Here is a 16,531-nt window from a genome sequence, read left to right as displayed (position 1 = left end):
TTTTTTATAAAGGTTCTATTTTAAAGAATATTATGTTTGTAATGATTAATTATATGTTTAAATCTTAAAATCAGATGAAGATAAATTTATTAATAAGTTATTAAGTAAGATTATGTAGACTTAAAACAGAATAGTAATACAATGTTATTAAATATATCATTAATTAATTGTAAGAGAGCTTTCATGTTTATATTTTCTTTACCTTAATATAAAACTATATCAATTGATAACTTTAAAGACTTTTTAATTTTAGTTATTTTGCTTTTTGATCAAATATTATTAAAAAAACTAACAATCAATTAACACACACATAAAAATTCAAAGAGACATTTGATAAATAATTTCTGATATAGTAAGGTAGGAATAAGCAGTATAAATTAAATATGCTAGTAGTTGGATTAGTTATAGGATTTATTTTAGGATATACTGTGTCCAATTATAGCGTTCACCATTTCTTGATAAATTCGTTAGATATTTCATAAATAGATGACACGTAAAAGGTAATTTTTACAATAAAAAACTTGATTAAATTAAATATATTTTATATATTTTAAATTATAAAAAGGTTTAAGTTTTAATCTTAATAATTCTGTCATCTATGATATTTTCATTCCTTGTTTTTATGCCAATTAAGAAAATTATAAATGGTAATTTAATTTTTATCATTTATCATCAAATAACCTATTTTTTCACTTATGAAAGTTTAGAAATAATTAATTTATCAACTTGTTAATATTATTCATTATGGAAATAATAAATTTATTAATATTTGAATAATTATTTTTAAGGTTTTGAACAAATAGAAAGAGGTAATATATAGCCCTAATACAGAGAGGGAGTATTTCCAAATGAAGACATAAAATCAGCTTAAAAATCTTCTCAAAATAACATTTAAAGACTTTAATCAGGAAGCAATGCAAGCTCAGGTAGTAATCAAAAAATTTGATATATTATTAAATTAACGTGTATAAATTATAACAAACAAATTATAAAAATAATTTAAAAGAAAAAACTAGTTTCAACAATAGTTAAAAGAATTTATAAAAATGAGAAAAAAAAAATTTATATTTAATTAATTTATTGTTTTAAGAATGAAATCTATTAAAAAATCTAGATTTCTATCAACTTAAATTTATTTATATTTGCATTACATCTTTTATATTAATCTGTAAATATTTATTTTCAAAGGTAAAAATATATTCAATCATATAAAAAATTGTGCTTATATTAGTGTTATAATAAATCTAAACTCTTATTAATAAAATATATTTATAATTAAGAAATAAATTTATGACAATAATTTTATTTCATTTATTAAAAATTTTAAAACAAATCTATCTGTCTATCTATCAATCTAAAAATAGGCTATATTTTTATGCATTTTTAATATTTGTAATTCTTTATTAATGTCATCTTCTTTAAAATTTTAAGGTATTAAAATGGTTTTTAATATATATCTATAAAATGAAGAGTTTTTTATTTATGAAGTATATTTACTTAAATTAAAACCAAAATATTAAAATTCATAATATTAATTACTTTAAATCTTTAGAAAATAACCTTGCTATTTGATAGATAAATTATATCATTAATTGCAATATTTATTAATTTTATAATTAAAAGAGATTTATAGAGAAAGCCACTATCATAGATTGAAAATGAATTTGATAAATATATAAATAAAAATAAACAAAAGAGTTTAAATAATATTATAGCAGTTTTTTAGGATGATTAAGATGTGATAATAATACTATATTATTTTATTTTACTTTTATACAAGAGACAAGCAATTTATATTTGGCATATACCATACATTTACTAATCTAATAGAGAATACTGATAGTTTTTATTAAGGTTTAATTATATTTAATCTTTAATTTTTAAACAAAAACTATCCAATAAATAAGTATTCACTATGCTTTTTTCATTTCTTTAATCTTGTTTTGCTTTATAATTAATATTTGTTTTATATTCTTATTTTTTTTACTCATTCAAAAAGATCTTCATTGTCAACTAAGTCTTAGTTTTCATCATCTGCAGCTTTATTAAACTTGATGAAATCTCTAACTCTGTGAATTTCATGATAGAAATCTTTAGGGTTGGAAAGAGTCAAAGCATAACTTGCATTTTGCACAACACCCAATCCGATGGAATAATAGTTCCAAATGTGGTTATCTGGAACCATAAAGAATCCTCTAATCTTATCAGAAAGGAAAAGCTATACTTTTTCATAGTGAGTATTAGTAAATCCTTGAGTTGCTTGCAAGTCTTTGTTCTTCTTACCCCATTCATAACCTGCCTTTGTAAGTTTATATCCAGTGAGAGAGCAAGAACCTGGTGTGAAAGAAACAGTCAATGTTATGGATACTTCAGGATTCCAAGACTAGTTTTCAGCTAAGAATTTACTATGTAGATTTGTATCATAAGGTGATAGCTGCATTTTTTCTATAAATTTGATTAAAAATAAATAAATTTAATAAAATTAAAATGATAACAATTAATTTAAATAAATCTTGAAATAGGTTAATAAATTACCTTCAGATTGAGTATGTATCCAACCTAGAGGTTCTAGATTTTTAAGATATCCACCTTCAGGTAAAGAAGGACAGAAAGTTACACTTTCTTTATTACCAGTTTGAGGTACCATTACTATACAACGTACTTCCTTAATTTATGAATTTTATGGAGGTGAAACACCAAACATGAAACCACCGATTTGAGTCTGCAAATCAGCAATAGAAATAAATTTCTTTAGTATATTTTTAGGGAACATGTATGTGTATCCAGATTCTTCAATGTCTACTTTAGTGACATAGATATGTTTAGCACGCAAGTGAAGGTTAGTAGCAGAAATAGCACGAGTCTTCCAGTTGGTATGAGATCTAAATTGTTACTATTCGTATGGCTTTTATACTGTAACTGTAATTTCTTCTCCAAGAACATTTGTAGTTTTAACTGTAGTTTCCTACTAGTGCTGAGCTTCCTTGTATTACTTTTCAACTTCTTTAATTTGTTCGTCCTTCATTGAGGGAGGAGCCATTTCTTGACCTAGAATGATATCTCTAATTTCTAATTAAGTCAATGCTTAAATGTTGACATTATTTTTCTTGCAGTAATCAGCCAAAATTAAATTTTTCAATTCATTTTCTACCTTTACCCATTCATCATCAGTTAATGTAGGCCAAATATGATTAGGTTATGTGATAACTTACTTGTTGGGTTTAAGAATCATACGAGCTTTATCAATATTGACGTGAAGAGCACGGAGGACTAAAATTAGTCTTGAGAAAGCTGTGTTTGATGAGCAACTTGACATCCAATTGTCATATAAATTAAAGACAACCATCTAAGGTTCAGTTGCCTTCAAAATCAAATCACCAAGCTTTTCTACTTTTAAGCAAGATTAGAAAGGAAGCTACATTTCTGAACCCTTAATGACAATGTTAGGGAAATCAAGTAAGTGAACTTCCATAGGATCAAGCATACCCTTTCTTGTAACAATAATTTATCTGGGTTATTCTTCTACTGGAAGAGCACGAATAAGAGCTGCAACCTGTTAAAGATTAAAAAAATTAATTTAATTTTAAACAAAAGAAAAAAAATTATTACTTCTTCAGCAGTTTTCCACTTTGCTAATTAACCAAGACGCTTTTGACCAGCCCAGACTGAAGTGTGAATAATCTTCAAGAAGAGTTCACCAGTACGAGGATTGAAAATAAAGATAGCACCATTTGTAGGCTTGGTTGTTAAGTTACCTTCTTGAGTCTTGTGGATAGTGACACGATAGACATTGGTATCATCAACGAACCAAATAGTTTAGTTGGAGAAGAGTTCTGAGAAATTAGAACTAGAAAGATAAGGTTCAGTGGGTTCAGATGAATAGAGTTAAAGACCTTTACGAATTCTTTCACGTAATACATAAAGAGCTGGATTGCATTTCATGATCTTATTCATAGCTTAAAGGATAAGGGTCTTGCCACCTTCAAACCAAGTACCGTAAGCAGAATGAAGGTTATAAGCCAAATCAATAGCTATCAAGCAACCATGAGGTGAAGGATATATAGAAATATTATCATTTGTATAATCTAAGAATTTAGCACGAGCATAACGTTCAATATCGTGAGAGTCATAATCACCCCAACGAAGTTGGACATCAAGCCAATATTTATTAGTAGTAGTACCATCATAAGAATCCTTTTGCTCGTGGAGAAGAGATGGTTTACTAACAGGCCACTTGAAGGCTGCATATAGTAGTATATCAGCACAAGATGAATTCATCTTATAAGACTTACGAGGGTGGATTGTTTCTTTTTGGGTTGTTTCAATATTTAATGAGTCTAATTCCATATCAAAAACTTAACAGAGATCCATAACGACAGACTCATGAATCTTTTGCCACAAGTGAGCACGGAAGATCTAAATAAGAGAAATCTTAAGAGTAGGAATCTTACCATGCATAAAAATACCAGTCAAATCAAGCTGTACCTAGAAACCAATATAGACATTAGCTCTGTTAATTGTTGGGGACCACCATAAAGTGAAACGTCTATTAGGAATTTGATTTAAACCACTACGTTAGGCATGTGTCAATTTTTTATATTTCATAGATTCTTCGAAACCTGAAGCTTTTTCCCAAAACAGACCTTCCCAAGTAGTGAAATAAGTACCTTTGAATAAAGTGTGTTCTAAAATACCTTCAACACCACCAAGAGCTTAAATCATATCAGTACGATAGTGATTCAAATTCCACAATTTACCGTCGTGACGATTGTGTGTCCACCAGAAAGGATTTTATTTCAAAATTTGATATTATTTGAAGTCTTAACGAACTCTCCAACCTTTATCGTATGCTAAAGTCAATCTGTCTTTCTAGAAAAGTGTGTTGATACGTGGAATACCATGGTCCCAACTTTCCATAAGCTCATCAATAGTTAGTCTTCTATTCTAAGAGAGAGCTTCTTACTTTTTGAGAGCATATTCAGCCCAAACTCTTTGAGAATCCAAAAATTCTGATTCCCATGATTAAATGTATCTGTGCAAGTTAGGAATAAGCTAGTCTTCTTCATGACTCATACCAGCACGGAAGTGAGAAATACCTGAGTCTGTTTGCTTAAAGAATCTTAAATCACTCTAAGGAATCAAAATGTGACCCATAGACAACATACCTAAAAAACAAATAAAAAATAAATTTAATTCAAAATTAAAGCAGGTTATTAAAATAAAATAAAATAAAAATGTTTTTAATGAAATAGTAAAAATTTTTATTTGAATTTAAATTAATTTTTTACCTAAACCACCAAGTTCTTTAGGTGTATAGAAAACGACAGGTGGGAAACGACTGGGCATTTTAGAATTGAGACCAATTTTGATACGAGTTTGAATCTTGTTTTCACACTTTACAAGTAAATCGAGCATCTACTCAGTGTGAATAACTGCTTCACGGAAATAAGTCATCAAACCAATCAGGGATGTATTCCATTTGTTAGCAATTTTAGTGAATGTAGTACTACCAGAAGCCATCAAAATTTAACGAACTCTGTTTTCAAATCTCTTCATAGATTCTTCATCAACACGCAAGAAAGCTTAGGCTGTAATTTCTTTAGTAGTTTCGTTTTATAATTTCCAAACACCATCTCTCTAAGTGAAACTTTCGTTCAAGGAACGTAATTTTGGAAGAATACGTACTTCGAATCCACACATATTGAATAGTAGATTTGGATTGTCCTTTGAATACACAGAACAGAATGAATGTTCCCACTCCATAGTAGTCAAACAACGGGGAAGTCTATTTTTCATTTCCCAAAAGACTGCACGTCCTAGATTGACATCGTGCTTCATCAAACGCATACGGCAATCCTTAGGCCAACATTTTTTATTGTTATATCCTACTATATTTTCATTATTTGGATCAGGATTTTCTGTTAAATAACGCTGAACTAATTCTCTGCTTTAATCTTCATCGAAGCGGAATACCATATAGAAACGATCAATGTATCTGCAATAGAGTCTTATAGGGTGACTTACTTCTGTTTTAATATCTGAGAAAGTCATAAAATCATTTGGCTAGTTAGGAGGACCTGAAAGTTCACTTGCACGCTATAGACCAAGGATAAGAAGATCGAGAATTAATCCATAGAACTAATAGAGGAAAGAAGTGAACTAAAGACCGTGATTAATACCATAACTATTTGTATGGTTCATATCTTTGAAATTAATGACCACATTATTTTTAGCTGTCATATAATCAGCTATATTGTGATCAACAATCAATCTTAAAAGTCTATTTAAGAAGGTCAAGTCTATTTTTTCATAGACCTTTTCAAATCTAGACTCAAGAAGCACAATGCTTTATCCTTCGGAGGTATCCCAAATACCTTATAAGTTGTTTATACCTTGGCACCACTTGTAAACAAGTAATGGTGGGGGCTATTATTTGTATTAATAATATGATTAGAATAAAAATAAAATTATGATTAATTTTTATAAATTACTTCAGAGTCAGCTGGTTTGATCCAGTTAGGGAAGAGACGACGCTTATCAGCTTCATACCAGAGATACTAGTCAAGATAGGCATCAGTGATTTTTTCCATAGGATCAACATCATAGACTGGTACTAAGTGAGAGTAGAGATCCATAAATTCTATAGAGACATCTTTGAATTGTCTTTGTGTCAAGAGTTAACGCTTAACACGAGTAAGAGCTTCATGAGGATTATCATAAGCTTGTTCAATCAATGCAAGTTCTTCTCTTTAACTTTAATTGAGTCTACTTTTAACTGAGTAAGCTTCCTTTAGACGCTCTAAGGCTAAAATGAAGAGTTTTGTATCGTGTTTATAATTAATAGGTGGGAAAGGAATATGACTGAACTTTCTTGATTCAAGCCAATGGACTAACATTGTGTAAATAGAAACAGCTTCATCTGGTTGTAAATAAGGACCATCCTTCAAATAGTTATGTTACCTTTCTTATTCATTCTTTAAGAACAAACGAGTAAGACGACCCATATTTTTTTTGCATACAGTCTTATCGACAGTAGCACCACGACGAATTCTTTCACGATTATAGTAGGCTGCATTAGTCCACCAATCAGCTTTTTGCTTCACAAAACGAAGAATAATATTTTCAATAGGAGCAGGCATACCTGGGACCTTCCAGGGTATATTGGCCTTCCAACAACGCCAAGCTTCACTGAGATGTTGCATAATAGTACGATTCTTATTAGCCTTAACTCCTTCAGGCATCATATCACTAATACTCATCATGACTGCAGAACGTAATTCAAGATCAAAGTTTGATTCATCACGTTGCTTGGTGACAGATTTAGAAGCACCCTTTGAGTGACGACCTTCGAATTAACGGGCTAGTAAATTACCAAGCCAACGTTCTAATAGTGGAATAATACCTCTCATGAAGAAAAGCCACACACGCCACATAGGAGCCCAGAAACCACAACCTGGACCTTTACCAACTGGACCTGTGTTAAAACGATAATAGATAAGATGCTTAAGATCCTTGCACATACGAATTTAACGCATAAGACGATATTTGTAACGATACATACCAGTTAATTAACCAACATGAGAGAAAACATATTGTAAACCATCAGCTAATTAAAATGCATCAACATTACCCTAACGATATTAAACGTGAGAGTCAACAACTAGCTTTACTAAACGAAGAATTTCTCTACACAAATGGAATGCATTACCGAAACGAGATTTCTTTCTTTCTTTAGTTGTTAATGTCTTTACAGGCTTCAAGTTAAAGTTGTAATCTAAATGCAAGTAATTTAAATTCTTACGATGGATCAATAAATTTAACATATTATAACCTTATCTACAAACCTATAAACCAATTTCTACCCAATCAAGTTCAGTATATTAGAAGAATTTTGTAGAAGCAAAAGCTTTAAATAAAGATTTTTTGCACTAAGCTTTGGGTTTACGCTTATGTAAAGAATTGAGTACCCAACATTTAAGAAGCTTCTAGTAAGAAACACGAACCTTAACAGGGTTTTCAGGGTTACAACGCTCCTTGAACCAGTTAGAAACAAGAGGAATATCAAAAGAACGACGATTTTTACCTGTACGTTAATTAAATGGCTTAGGAGCCCACAAAAGACTGATACCATCACTAGTCTAAGAATCATAAAGAGGTTCATCATACAAGAAGGGTTCAAAATCTTCGGACATAACAATTTCATCTAAATTTAACTCATCTTGAGAAAATTCAATTTCAACTCTGGTTGTTCTTCTATTCTTATCAACAATAGGATTGATAATTTCATCGAAATAGAAGGCAGGTAAATCAGGATTTTCTTACTTAATATAGCAACAAGCAGGATAGTGATAAGGTGCAATAGCAACACGACGAGGACGAGAATTATATAGGAAAGGGAAAGCAATTTTATATTCTGTACGAATTTATTGTCTAATAATAATCTTGTTAATATCATTAAATTCATTCCAGTCATCATCTTCCTCCAAATCTCTGTACAAAGGTTCAAATTTAGGACCACCAGGGATGGCCATATTAAGAGCCTTGGCAGTGTAGAAAGATTTCAGATCAAACAAATAGAAATAATTTTTATCTACAATGTCACTCATTAACTAATTGGCTAGTCTGTATAAATTTGACATAACTTCAAGAGGTAAGTGCCATTTTTTATAAGATAAACCATTTACATTTTTAGAGAATTAGAGTGGTCTATGATCATAGAACCAATCGAAAACTGGGTTATCATCAACTTCGTCTAATTCCATTTAAATAGATTCAGAAGGTTCTACTGATAAAACGTTATCACCATAATCCAAAGGAGGTTCTTCATCATCAAAAGGAGGGAATCTCATTCTTTTGAAGTGTTTTCTGTCTTTCTTTTCCTTTCTCATCATAATCCACATAGTTCCCCATTAAGCTAAATAAACTGGTTCAATAACAAAAGGAATTTCATTGGCAAAAGTAATGGCACCAGTTGTATGATACAATACCTTTACTTCTCTTACCTATTAAATAATTAATAATTAATTAATTCATTTATTTATTTATTCAAACATATTATATTATTATTATTTATTTTTCTAAAATCATTTTTATTTTTGCTAATTTAAAAATTTTAACTTAATTTTTAGTTATTTATTTTGTCTTTTTATTAAATTTTGATAAGTGGTGATTTTTTCTTTATTTACTACTAATTTTTAAAAATTCAATATTATATTTATTCATAAAATATATTTTTTAAATATGTATTTTATTAACTTGTATAGATTGATTAACTTTTTTGTATTTAGCAGTTTTTATTGTATCTTTTTAAATAATTACATTTAGAACTTGAAATTGTTTTATCTTTTTATATTTTAGATCTACTAACATCCTTTTTTGCAATATATTTATTTACTTTAATGATTCCTTATTTGTGCTTATAAATAGCAAATATCTAAAAATCTTATTAGTATTTTGAATAACTTGCTCACTTTGTTTGATGCTTTAATACTTAAAATAAATTTATTTACCTATTCCCAAGGCTAAGGCATATTTTCTAATAGTTTATACACAGCATGAGGAATATATTTCAAAGCACCCAAATAAACTCTTTTGTCCTATCTAAATTTCTTAGAACTCATATCACCATGATCTTTTATAATTTTTCTAATTGAATAAAATAAACAATATGTAATATATGTCAGGTTTTAAGAGTTAATATAATTTAACAAATACTGAACAATTATATTATAAAAATTTATAAATTTCGATTTTTCAAATTTACCTTATTACTTCTGGAGGCATTTTCTCTTTTTAAATACCGCTGTTATCAAATTTACGCTTTTCTTCATACTTTTTAGAATTCATTTGACGCCATTTTTTAATTTTATCATCTAAATACTATTCATGCATCATAGGAGGCTGTTGCATTTAATGATGAGGTGGAGGCATCATGCCCATTTTTGGCATCATATTTTAATGAGGTGGAATCATACCACCAGGAGGCATATGAGGATATCCTATAAATATATTTTATAAAATAGAATTTTATTGACTATTCCCTAAATCTTAATAATATAATGAACGTATTTTTATGTTTTCATTTAAATTTCATTTTTATATCCTAATCAATTTGAAAATAATTAAATCTACCTTGCATATTATCTTATAGTTTTCTCCTCTTCCTTTTCTTATTGTTTTTATTTTTATTTATTAAAGGATAGAAAAAGAAAAATTATAATTATTATTATCTTATAATGAAAGAATGATTGATTAAGTCAATTAATTATATGTATTCACAATCATTTTGAGTTTATAAAAAATGAACATATCAATCTAATTAATTATTAATTAATTAACTGTTTATGAATATCTTATAATAATGATAGACGCACCCTTCATTATCACTATATACCATATACATACATATATAAGCATATATATTTTCATTTATATATTTATTCATTGATTCTGCAATACAACAAATAGCTAATTTAAATATAATTAAAATTGCACATTTTTTATCCTTTTTTTATAAACTAATCCAAATTGATGTTTCTACCAAATCAATCAAAAATCATAGACATATCTTATATAAATAAAATAATAAAATTAAAAAATCTTTACTCAATATCTTTAATATATTATATTGTTAGTAAAGAAAACAATTTTTTATTCTAATTTACATTTTATTATTATTTTTTTGTAAATAAAATGTTATGTAAACTTGTTCAAAACCTAAATTTTTTGATTAATTAACATTCTTATAAATATTTCTTAAAGGTTAATGATGATTCTTTTTATAAAAGTTGTGCTAAATTAAATAATTATATTTATGATCTTTTATAATAAATATGTATTAACCATCTGATTTTGTAATTAATTGTTTTTAAAATAAATTTGTATATAGAAAAACTCAAGTATTAAATAATCTTTATTTTCTTTAAATGAGTTTATTTTTAATTATTACTAGCCAACACAATAAATATCTCTATTAGTTGAAGAAAAAATAAATGAGCTAAGAAAAATATAGTTTTTTTCATATTATTTACGTTTATTTTTACTAAATTTAAATAAAACTTTATGTATATTCTTTAGAAATTAATTTAAAGATTTAAATTTAAGTATTTTAATATTAACTCAAATTTTAGTTAGAATATACCTTAGTTTGACCAATTCTTTTATAAATATAATAGATTTTAATTAATATTAAATTAAATAATATTTTTATTTATTTTTTGCATTTTTGAATAATTTTAGCAGGTAATTCAGAGTATTTACAGTAAAAATCGAGTTAGATATTGATTTAATTTAGTGGTAAATATTAATTAACTTATTATTTATTTATTTAGTATCTAATAATATAAAATTGCAAGAATTTCGCAAATTATAAATAGATATGAGCTTTGAATTTAATTAATTTATAAAGGAAGTTTAACAAAATAGCTCTTTAAAATACATAGTCAAAGAGTATCCTAAAACTATTTAATGCTTTTATGTTGTCCTTTTATTTAATTGTATTTTTGATGATAATCTAATATTTTATGCATTAGAATTGCAGAACTTTAGCGAAAGATGAAATGTTTAAACTAATTATTGCAATAGAGCAAGATGTAAAAAAAATAATATTTTTCTACTTTAAAATAATATTCAAAATAAATAAAAAGACACTTAAGTTATAAAACGAATTAGTAGAAACTTAGAGGTAATAAGAACACTTCATGAAATAGAGAATTAGGTTTGCAGAAACATCAAGAAAGTATTATAAGTACAAAGATTACTCAAAATAATTAGAAAAATAAGTTGAAAATTTACTAAATTTAATACCAAATTAGTAGCCTTCAATAAATATCTAATCCAACATAAATACATTAAGGTAAATACCAAACTTTTAAAAAAACAAATTCAAATATTTTAAATGTAAAAAACAATAGAGAATATATACAATTCTGCCAAAATTAGCAAGACACAAATTAGTTTTTAAGATTTATTAATTAATATTAAGGTTATTCTCAATAAGTTTAAGAAAATAGTGCTAAATATTAAAGAAATTAGTATGAAATATAATTTAAAAATACTAACCTAAGTGTAGACAATAAATAAAGACACATTTTAATTAACAAAGACTAGATAAAAGAAAATGAAATCCATTAAATTAAATAAGATAAAATATTGATAGTTGATGGAGGACAAAGTAATCAAAGCCGCAGTGATAATTTATTTGATTTAAAAGAGCTTTCTAAAGAGCTGAATTAACAACAGTTCTTCTTGAATACAAATTAATACACTCATGAAAGAATACAAAATAATAATATCTTTCATAAAATAGAAGCCAATCTACCTACTTAAAAAATACTAACTCAGTCATTAAAGCTTGATGAGCTAGCTTCAACAGTGAAGTAGATACCTAAAATAGTCAAGGAAAATAATAATCAACAAAATGTTTAAATAAATAACTTATAATGTAAATTTTAGCTTTAACTTCATAAAATTATTTAATTAAAACAAAAAAATAATTTTTAAATTTGATTTAAAATAAATATTTAAAGATTATTAAATAAAATTTGAAATAATTTTTAAGAAAATGAAAAATTTATAGTTTATTTTTTGGTCGAACTTATTCAATTTTTATATAAAAAGAAAATGAGTAAGGAGTATTAAAATTTCAATTAAAGAAAAGTAACATAGAAGAATTAAATTTAAATCTTCTGCAGATTTAAATTGATGTAGCCAAAGAGTAATATCTAGAAAAATCAAAATAATACAATGATTTAAAATGTTAGGTTCAAAATTTAGATTTACTCAAATAAGATATGGAAAAAGTTTGCTCAAATAATCTTCACCAAACTTAGATTTATGTAAAATAATAAAATTGTTTATTCTAATGAGAAAACTTCAATAAATAAATGTTTTAAAAAAATAGGTTTAATTTTATAGAAAGTCTCTTGCTTGTATGAAGTTGGTTGTTTTTATGAATTAAAAAATAACAAATTAAATTTTGAGTCACTCATTTATAAAATTATAAAAAGAGAATAATTGTCAAAGCCATAAATAAATTTGAACTAATTTTTTTTTCTAATTAGTTTTAATTGATTTAAATGAAAAAAATTTTAATTCCACTGGATTTTAATTAAAAAGTCAAAGACCATTTCAAAAAAAGACACTAATAATTGTTATTCAGATAATTAATATTAAATGATATAAACTATAAAATTTGTTTTATAAATATTATTTTTATAAAGTATTTGAAAGTAAGGCTTAATAAAAATACAAAAAAATACTAGGATTTTGATATTATCTTAGTAAAATAATTATCTTTTTAATTATTCTAAAATTGCTGTTTTGAAATAAACAAATGGTAATAAATTTTACTATTTTGTCATTTAAATGTGTACATGTTGTCTCTTAAAGATTTTCAAAATGATAGTATTTGAAAAATAAACGTAGAAAACTGTATTAATCTATTGATTGATTGATAAATAGATGAAATTTTAAACTTTGATTGTATGTTTCTCTCTATGAATGAATTTCAAAATTAATTACTTATAAATATTGCAAAATAAAATAAAAAATTAGTATTTGATTGGAGTTAATTAATTTAAGAAGTATATATAGAATGATAAACAAATTTGCATATAGTCCTGAAGAATAAACTTAGTAGACAACTTAGGTCTATCACTATGGGTTAGTTTAATCTACTCATAAGCAATAAGTAGATAGAGAGTCGTAGCTGAATTCAATGTTTTCTTAGTTTTAGCAAGATTTTACATTTGAAGAATTGATGTATTTTTTGGATCATTAGGTATGAAAATTTGATTAGCCTTGAAATAAATTTGAAAAATTTTTAATAGAATAGAGTACCTTATGATAGAAATATAGCTCAGCAATTATTTTAAGAGTGTCACTCAGAGAATTAGAGAATTTAAGCAAGAGATTTTATAAATTAATTTCTTGATACAGAGAGAAATTTGAATTTTAGAATCAGCTATTTTGAATCTGAAAAAGAAGAGCTTGTAAAATAAAAGAATGAATTAATTAAAAAGCTAAATTAAATTAAGCCAAATAATGTGGATAGAGTGATTCTTAGTATTTAAAGTGCAAAAAATTTGGAACCTTTTGATAGGTTTTCACCTGTTGATGCATTTGTGTAGGTAATTTTTGATGGCTAGCACATGCATTCAACTTAAGTTCTTCCAAATAATTAAAATCCTGTTTGGAACGAAGTCTTTACTTTGTAAATTATTTTTATTTGAAAGATTCTAAAATGCTTTTTGCATATCTTTATAATAAAAAATTGAAATTCTATGAATCAGTTAAAATTATCTAAAAATTAAATAGAGATATTCAACCAACAGGATTTCTATAATCACAAAAAGAGATAGTTTTGATAGTAAATGATAGAAAGAGACTTGTTGTTCAAGATGAAATAGGCAGAGCAGTTATCTACCTCAAAGATTTAGAAAAAAATATGTTAGTTCAAAAAGAAGATTATTTAAAGAAAGGCGATTATAGGACCTAATCAACAATAGCATACGAAGCCAAATTTGTTTTATCAGAAGTAAGCTTATAAAAATATTTTTGAAAAGGTTAATTTTAGTGTTTTACAAAAAAACTAAAAATAAATTCTACCATTTTAAAACAATAATTTAATTAAAAATTATTTTATTAAAAGTCTAAGATATTGTAGAACGATATTAGATTAAAAGAAGAAGAAATAAAATAAAAAATAGAGGCAATGAAACCCACTTAAATAACTTTAGCAAAATTAACCTAACTATTTACTGATGATAAAAATCCATACTAATCCAACTAGCTGAAGCAGGTAATTTACATTTTTATTAATTAATTTTTTGATTTTCTAAATTTATTCTTTTAAATTATTAATTTAGTTTAAAACTTATAAAATAAACTAAATTCACAAAAATTTTGCAATTTTAAGCTAAAAACAATTTAAAGATTTTTTTAATTTAGCCAAAATTAAATATAAACAAAACATTTTATACAAATCTTAAAAATTCTTTTAAATAGCTTTATTAAAGTTCACAAATTCTAAATTTATTTAAATTAATAATATTTATTATAAATTTAAAAACTGAAAAAAGAATTGCTTTTATAAAAAAATTCTTTGCTTTGGCAAATTTGATTTCTTAAAAATTAAAAATAGAAACAAAAAAATATTATAATTGAGTTTATATTTAATTTTATTGATTTAATAATTTTAAAAGGCTGCATACAACCCTTCTTCAAATGATTTGTATAAGAATGTTGAAAACTCTAGAAATAATCAAGGAGGATATGGAACTGGAAGTGGAGTATATGAGTAAAATAACCCAGTTAATATGCTAAATCTATCTGCATATTATTTTCCTAATATTAAAGAGTAAAAATTTGAATAGAAGATACTAGAAAAGTTAGATTAACACACTTCTGAAGTGATTGAGGATTGGACTAAAGTTACCATACTCTTTTTTGTTGCAACTACTTGTTTTTCCATCGTTCAATGCTTATACAAGCCTTAATTTTTAGAAGTAATATTTTTAATTTAATTATTATATAAATATGACCTTCAAATATTAAAAGCTGACACTACTTCTTATATACATGGGATTATGCTTCACTGGAATTCTTACTCATACTTAGCATAGATTTATTAGCATTATACTTATTATATCATGGTTTTATGATGTGATATGGCTCATCTTTTTGTCTACTGTAATTTTCATTAAATAAAATTAAAAAAAATAAATTATCCTTTATAAAATATAGAAATGGTATGGATTCGAAGGGTATTCTAACATAGATAGTGGTATGAGATCCTTTGTAATTTTAATTTGCATTATTTCAACGATTTTTTCAAAGGTAAAAATTAATTAAATAGTTTTTATATTTGCAAAATTTTATAATTTTTTAATTTGAAGTTACCATTTGTGATCAGTATGTGGAGAGCCTATTTTAAATTTGATAAATATAAGGAGTAAATAATAAAGATAAAAAACAAAGTTATGCAACTAAACAATTTAGGTGCATCAAATTCTGCACACTTCCTATCAGGATCTTTCTCTTAATAAGCTTAAGTCAACATATAAAACTAGAAATTAGGTGGTTATTCTATGCAATAATAATAACAAAATAATTTATTTATTTAAAATACACCAAATCCATACAATAAAAGCTAAAATAATGGACTATAAAATCCTTATGAAACTTAATATCATCAAGTTTAAGTTTAGAGTCCATAGTAATATTTCTAAGCTCAGTATTAGTAGCCTGTTACATAATAATATGCTTTTTAAGCAAATAGCTTTTAATAATAAGTACCACAGTAATAAAGTTAACATGTTAACGATTATATCTACTGAAATTTGTTTTATCTTAAATTAAATAAATTAAATAAATTAGTAAAATTATTTTGTATTTTTGTTTTTTAAGTTTACATTAAAGTCAAATGCTATATCAAGTTGTAATTAAAATGAATGTAATTTAAAATTTAAAAATCAAAAGTTAAAATTTAAGATTAAACTAAAATTAATAAAATATATAGAATGAAATTATG

At 25.6% G+C, this 16,531-nt stretch overlaps 4 protein-coding genes across 4 annotated transcripts; 3 read left to right on the top strand and 1 right to left on the bottom strand. All coding sequences in view use genetic code 6, as the record gives it.

The window, feature by feature from the left end:
- Positions 1-383: 383 nt before the first annotated feature.
- Positions 384-946, top strand: TTHERM_00079310 (transmembrane protein, putative; the record flags this gene model as incomplete). The annotated part of the gene is made up of 3 exons (XM_001015772.2): positions 384-500; positions 566-647; positions 789-946. 3 exons carry the CDS (start codon positions 384-386, stop codon positions 944-946), a joined length of 357 nt encoding a protein of 118 aa, XP_001015772.2.
- A 1,041-nt stretch (positions 947-1,987) lies between these two features.
- Positions 1,988-10,138, bottom strand: TTHERM_00079300 (Pre-mRNA-processing-splicing factor 8; the record flags this gene model as incomplete). Its single annotated transcript, XM_001015771.3, has 8 exons — positions 1,988-2,445; positions 2,536-3,553; positions 3,610-5,165; positions 5,289-6,426; positions 6,492-9,002; positions 9,510-9,645; positions 9,764-9,998; positions 10,132-10,138. The coding sequence occupies 8 exons, from the start codon at positions 10,136-10,138 to the stop codon at positions 1,988-1,990; spliced, it is 7,059 nt and encodes a 2,352-aa protein (XP_001015771.2).
- A 1,336-nt stretch (positions 10,139-11,474) lies between these two features.
- TTHERM_00079290 (hypothetical protein) lies at positions 11,475-13,039 on the top strand (the record flags this gene model as incomplete). Its single annotated transcript, XM_001015770.2, has 5 exons — positions 11,475-11,591; positions 11,646-11,854; positions 11,913-12,442; positions 12,619-12,836; positions 12,902-13,039. 5 exons carry the CDS (start codon positions 11,475-11,477, stop codon positions 13,037-13,039), a joined length of 1,212 nt encoding a protein of 403 aa, XP_001015770.2.
- Positions 13,040-13,594: 555 nt separating this feature from the next.
- On the top strand, positions 13,595-16,337 carry TTHERM_00079280 (C2 domain protein; the record flags this gene model as incomplete). The annotated part of the gene is made up of 8 exons (XM_001015769.2): positions 13,595-13,780; positions 13,830-14,212; positions 14,317-14,536; positions 14,651-14,800; positions 15,204-15,506; positions 15,559-15,690; positions 15,745-15,837; positions 15,897-16,337. 8 exons carry the CDS (start codon positions 13,595-13,597, stop codon positions 16,335-16,337), a joined length of 1,908 nt encoding a protein of 635 aa, XP_001015769.2.
- Positions 16,338-16,531: the final 194 nt, after the last annotated feature.

Source organism: Tetrahymena thermophila (assembly GCF_000189635.1).
Source record: "Tetrahymena thermophila SB210 genomic scaffold scf_8254650, whole genome shotgun sequence".
NCBI lineage: Eukaryota > Ciliophora > Oligohymenophorea > Hymenostomatida > Tetrahymenidae > Tetrahymena > Tetrahymena thermophila.
The sequence above is the reverse complement of the archived record's forward strand: the minus strand, read 5'-3'. Positions and strand labels throughout refer to the sequence as shown.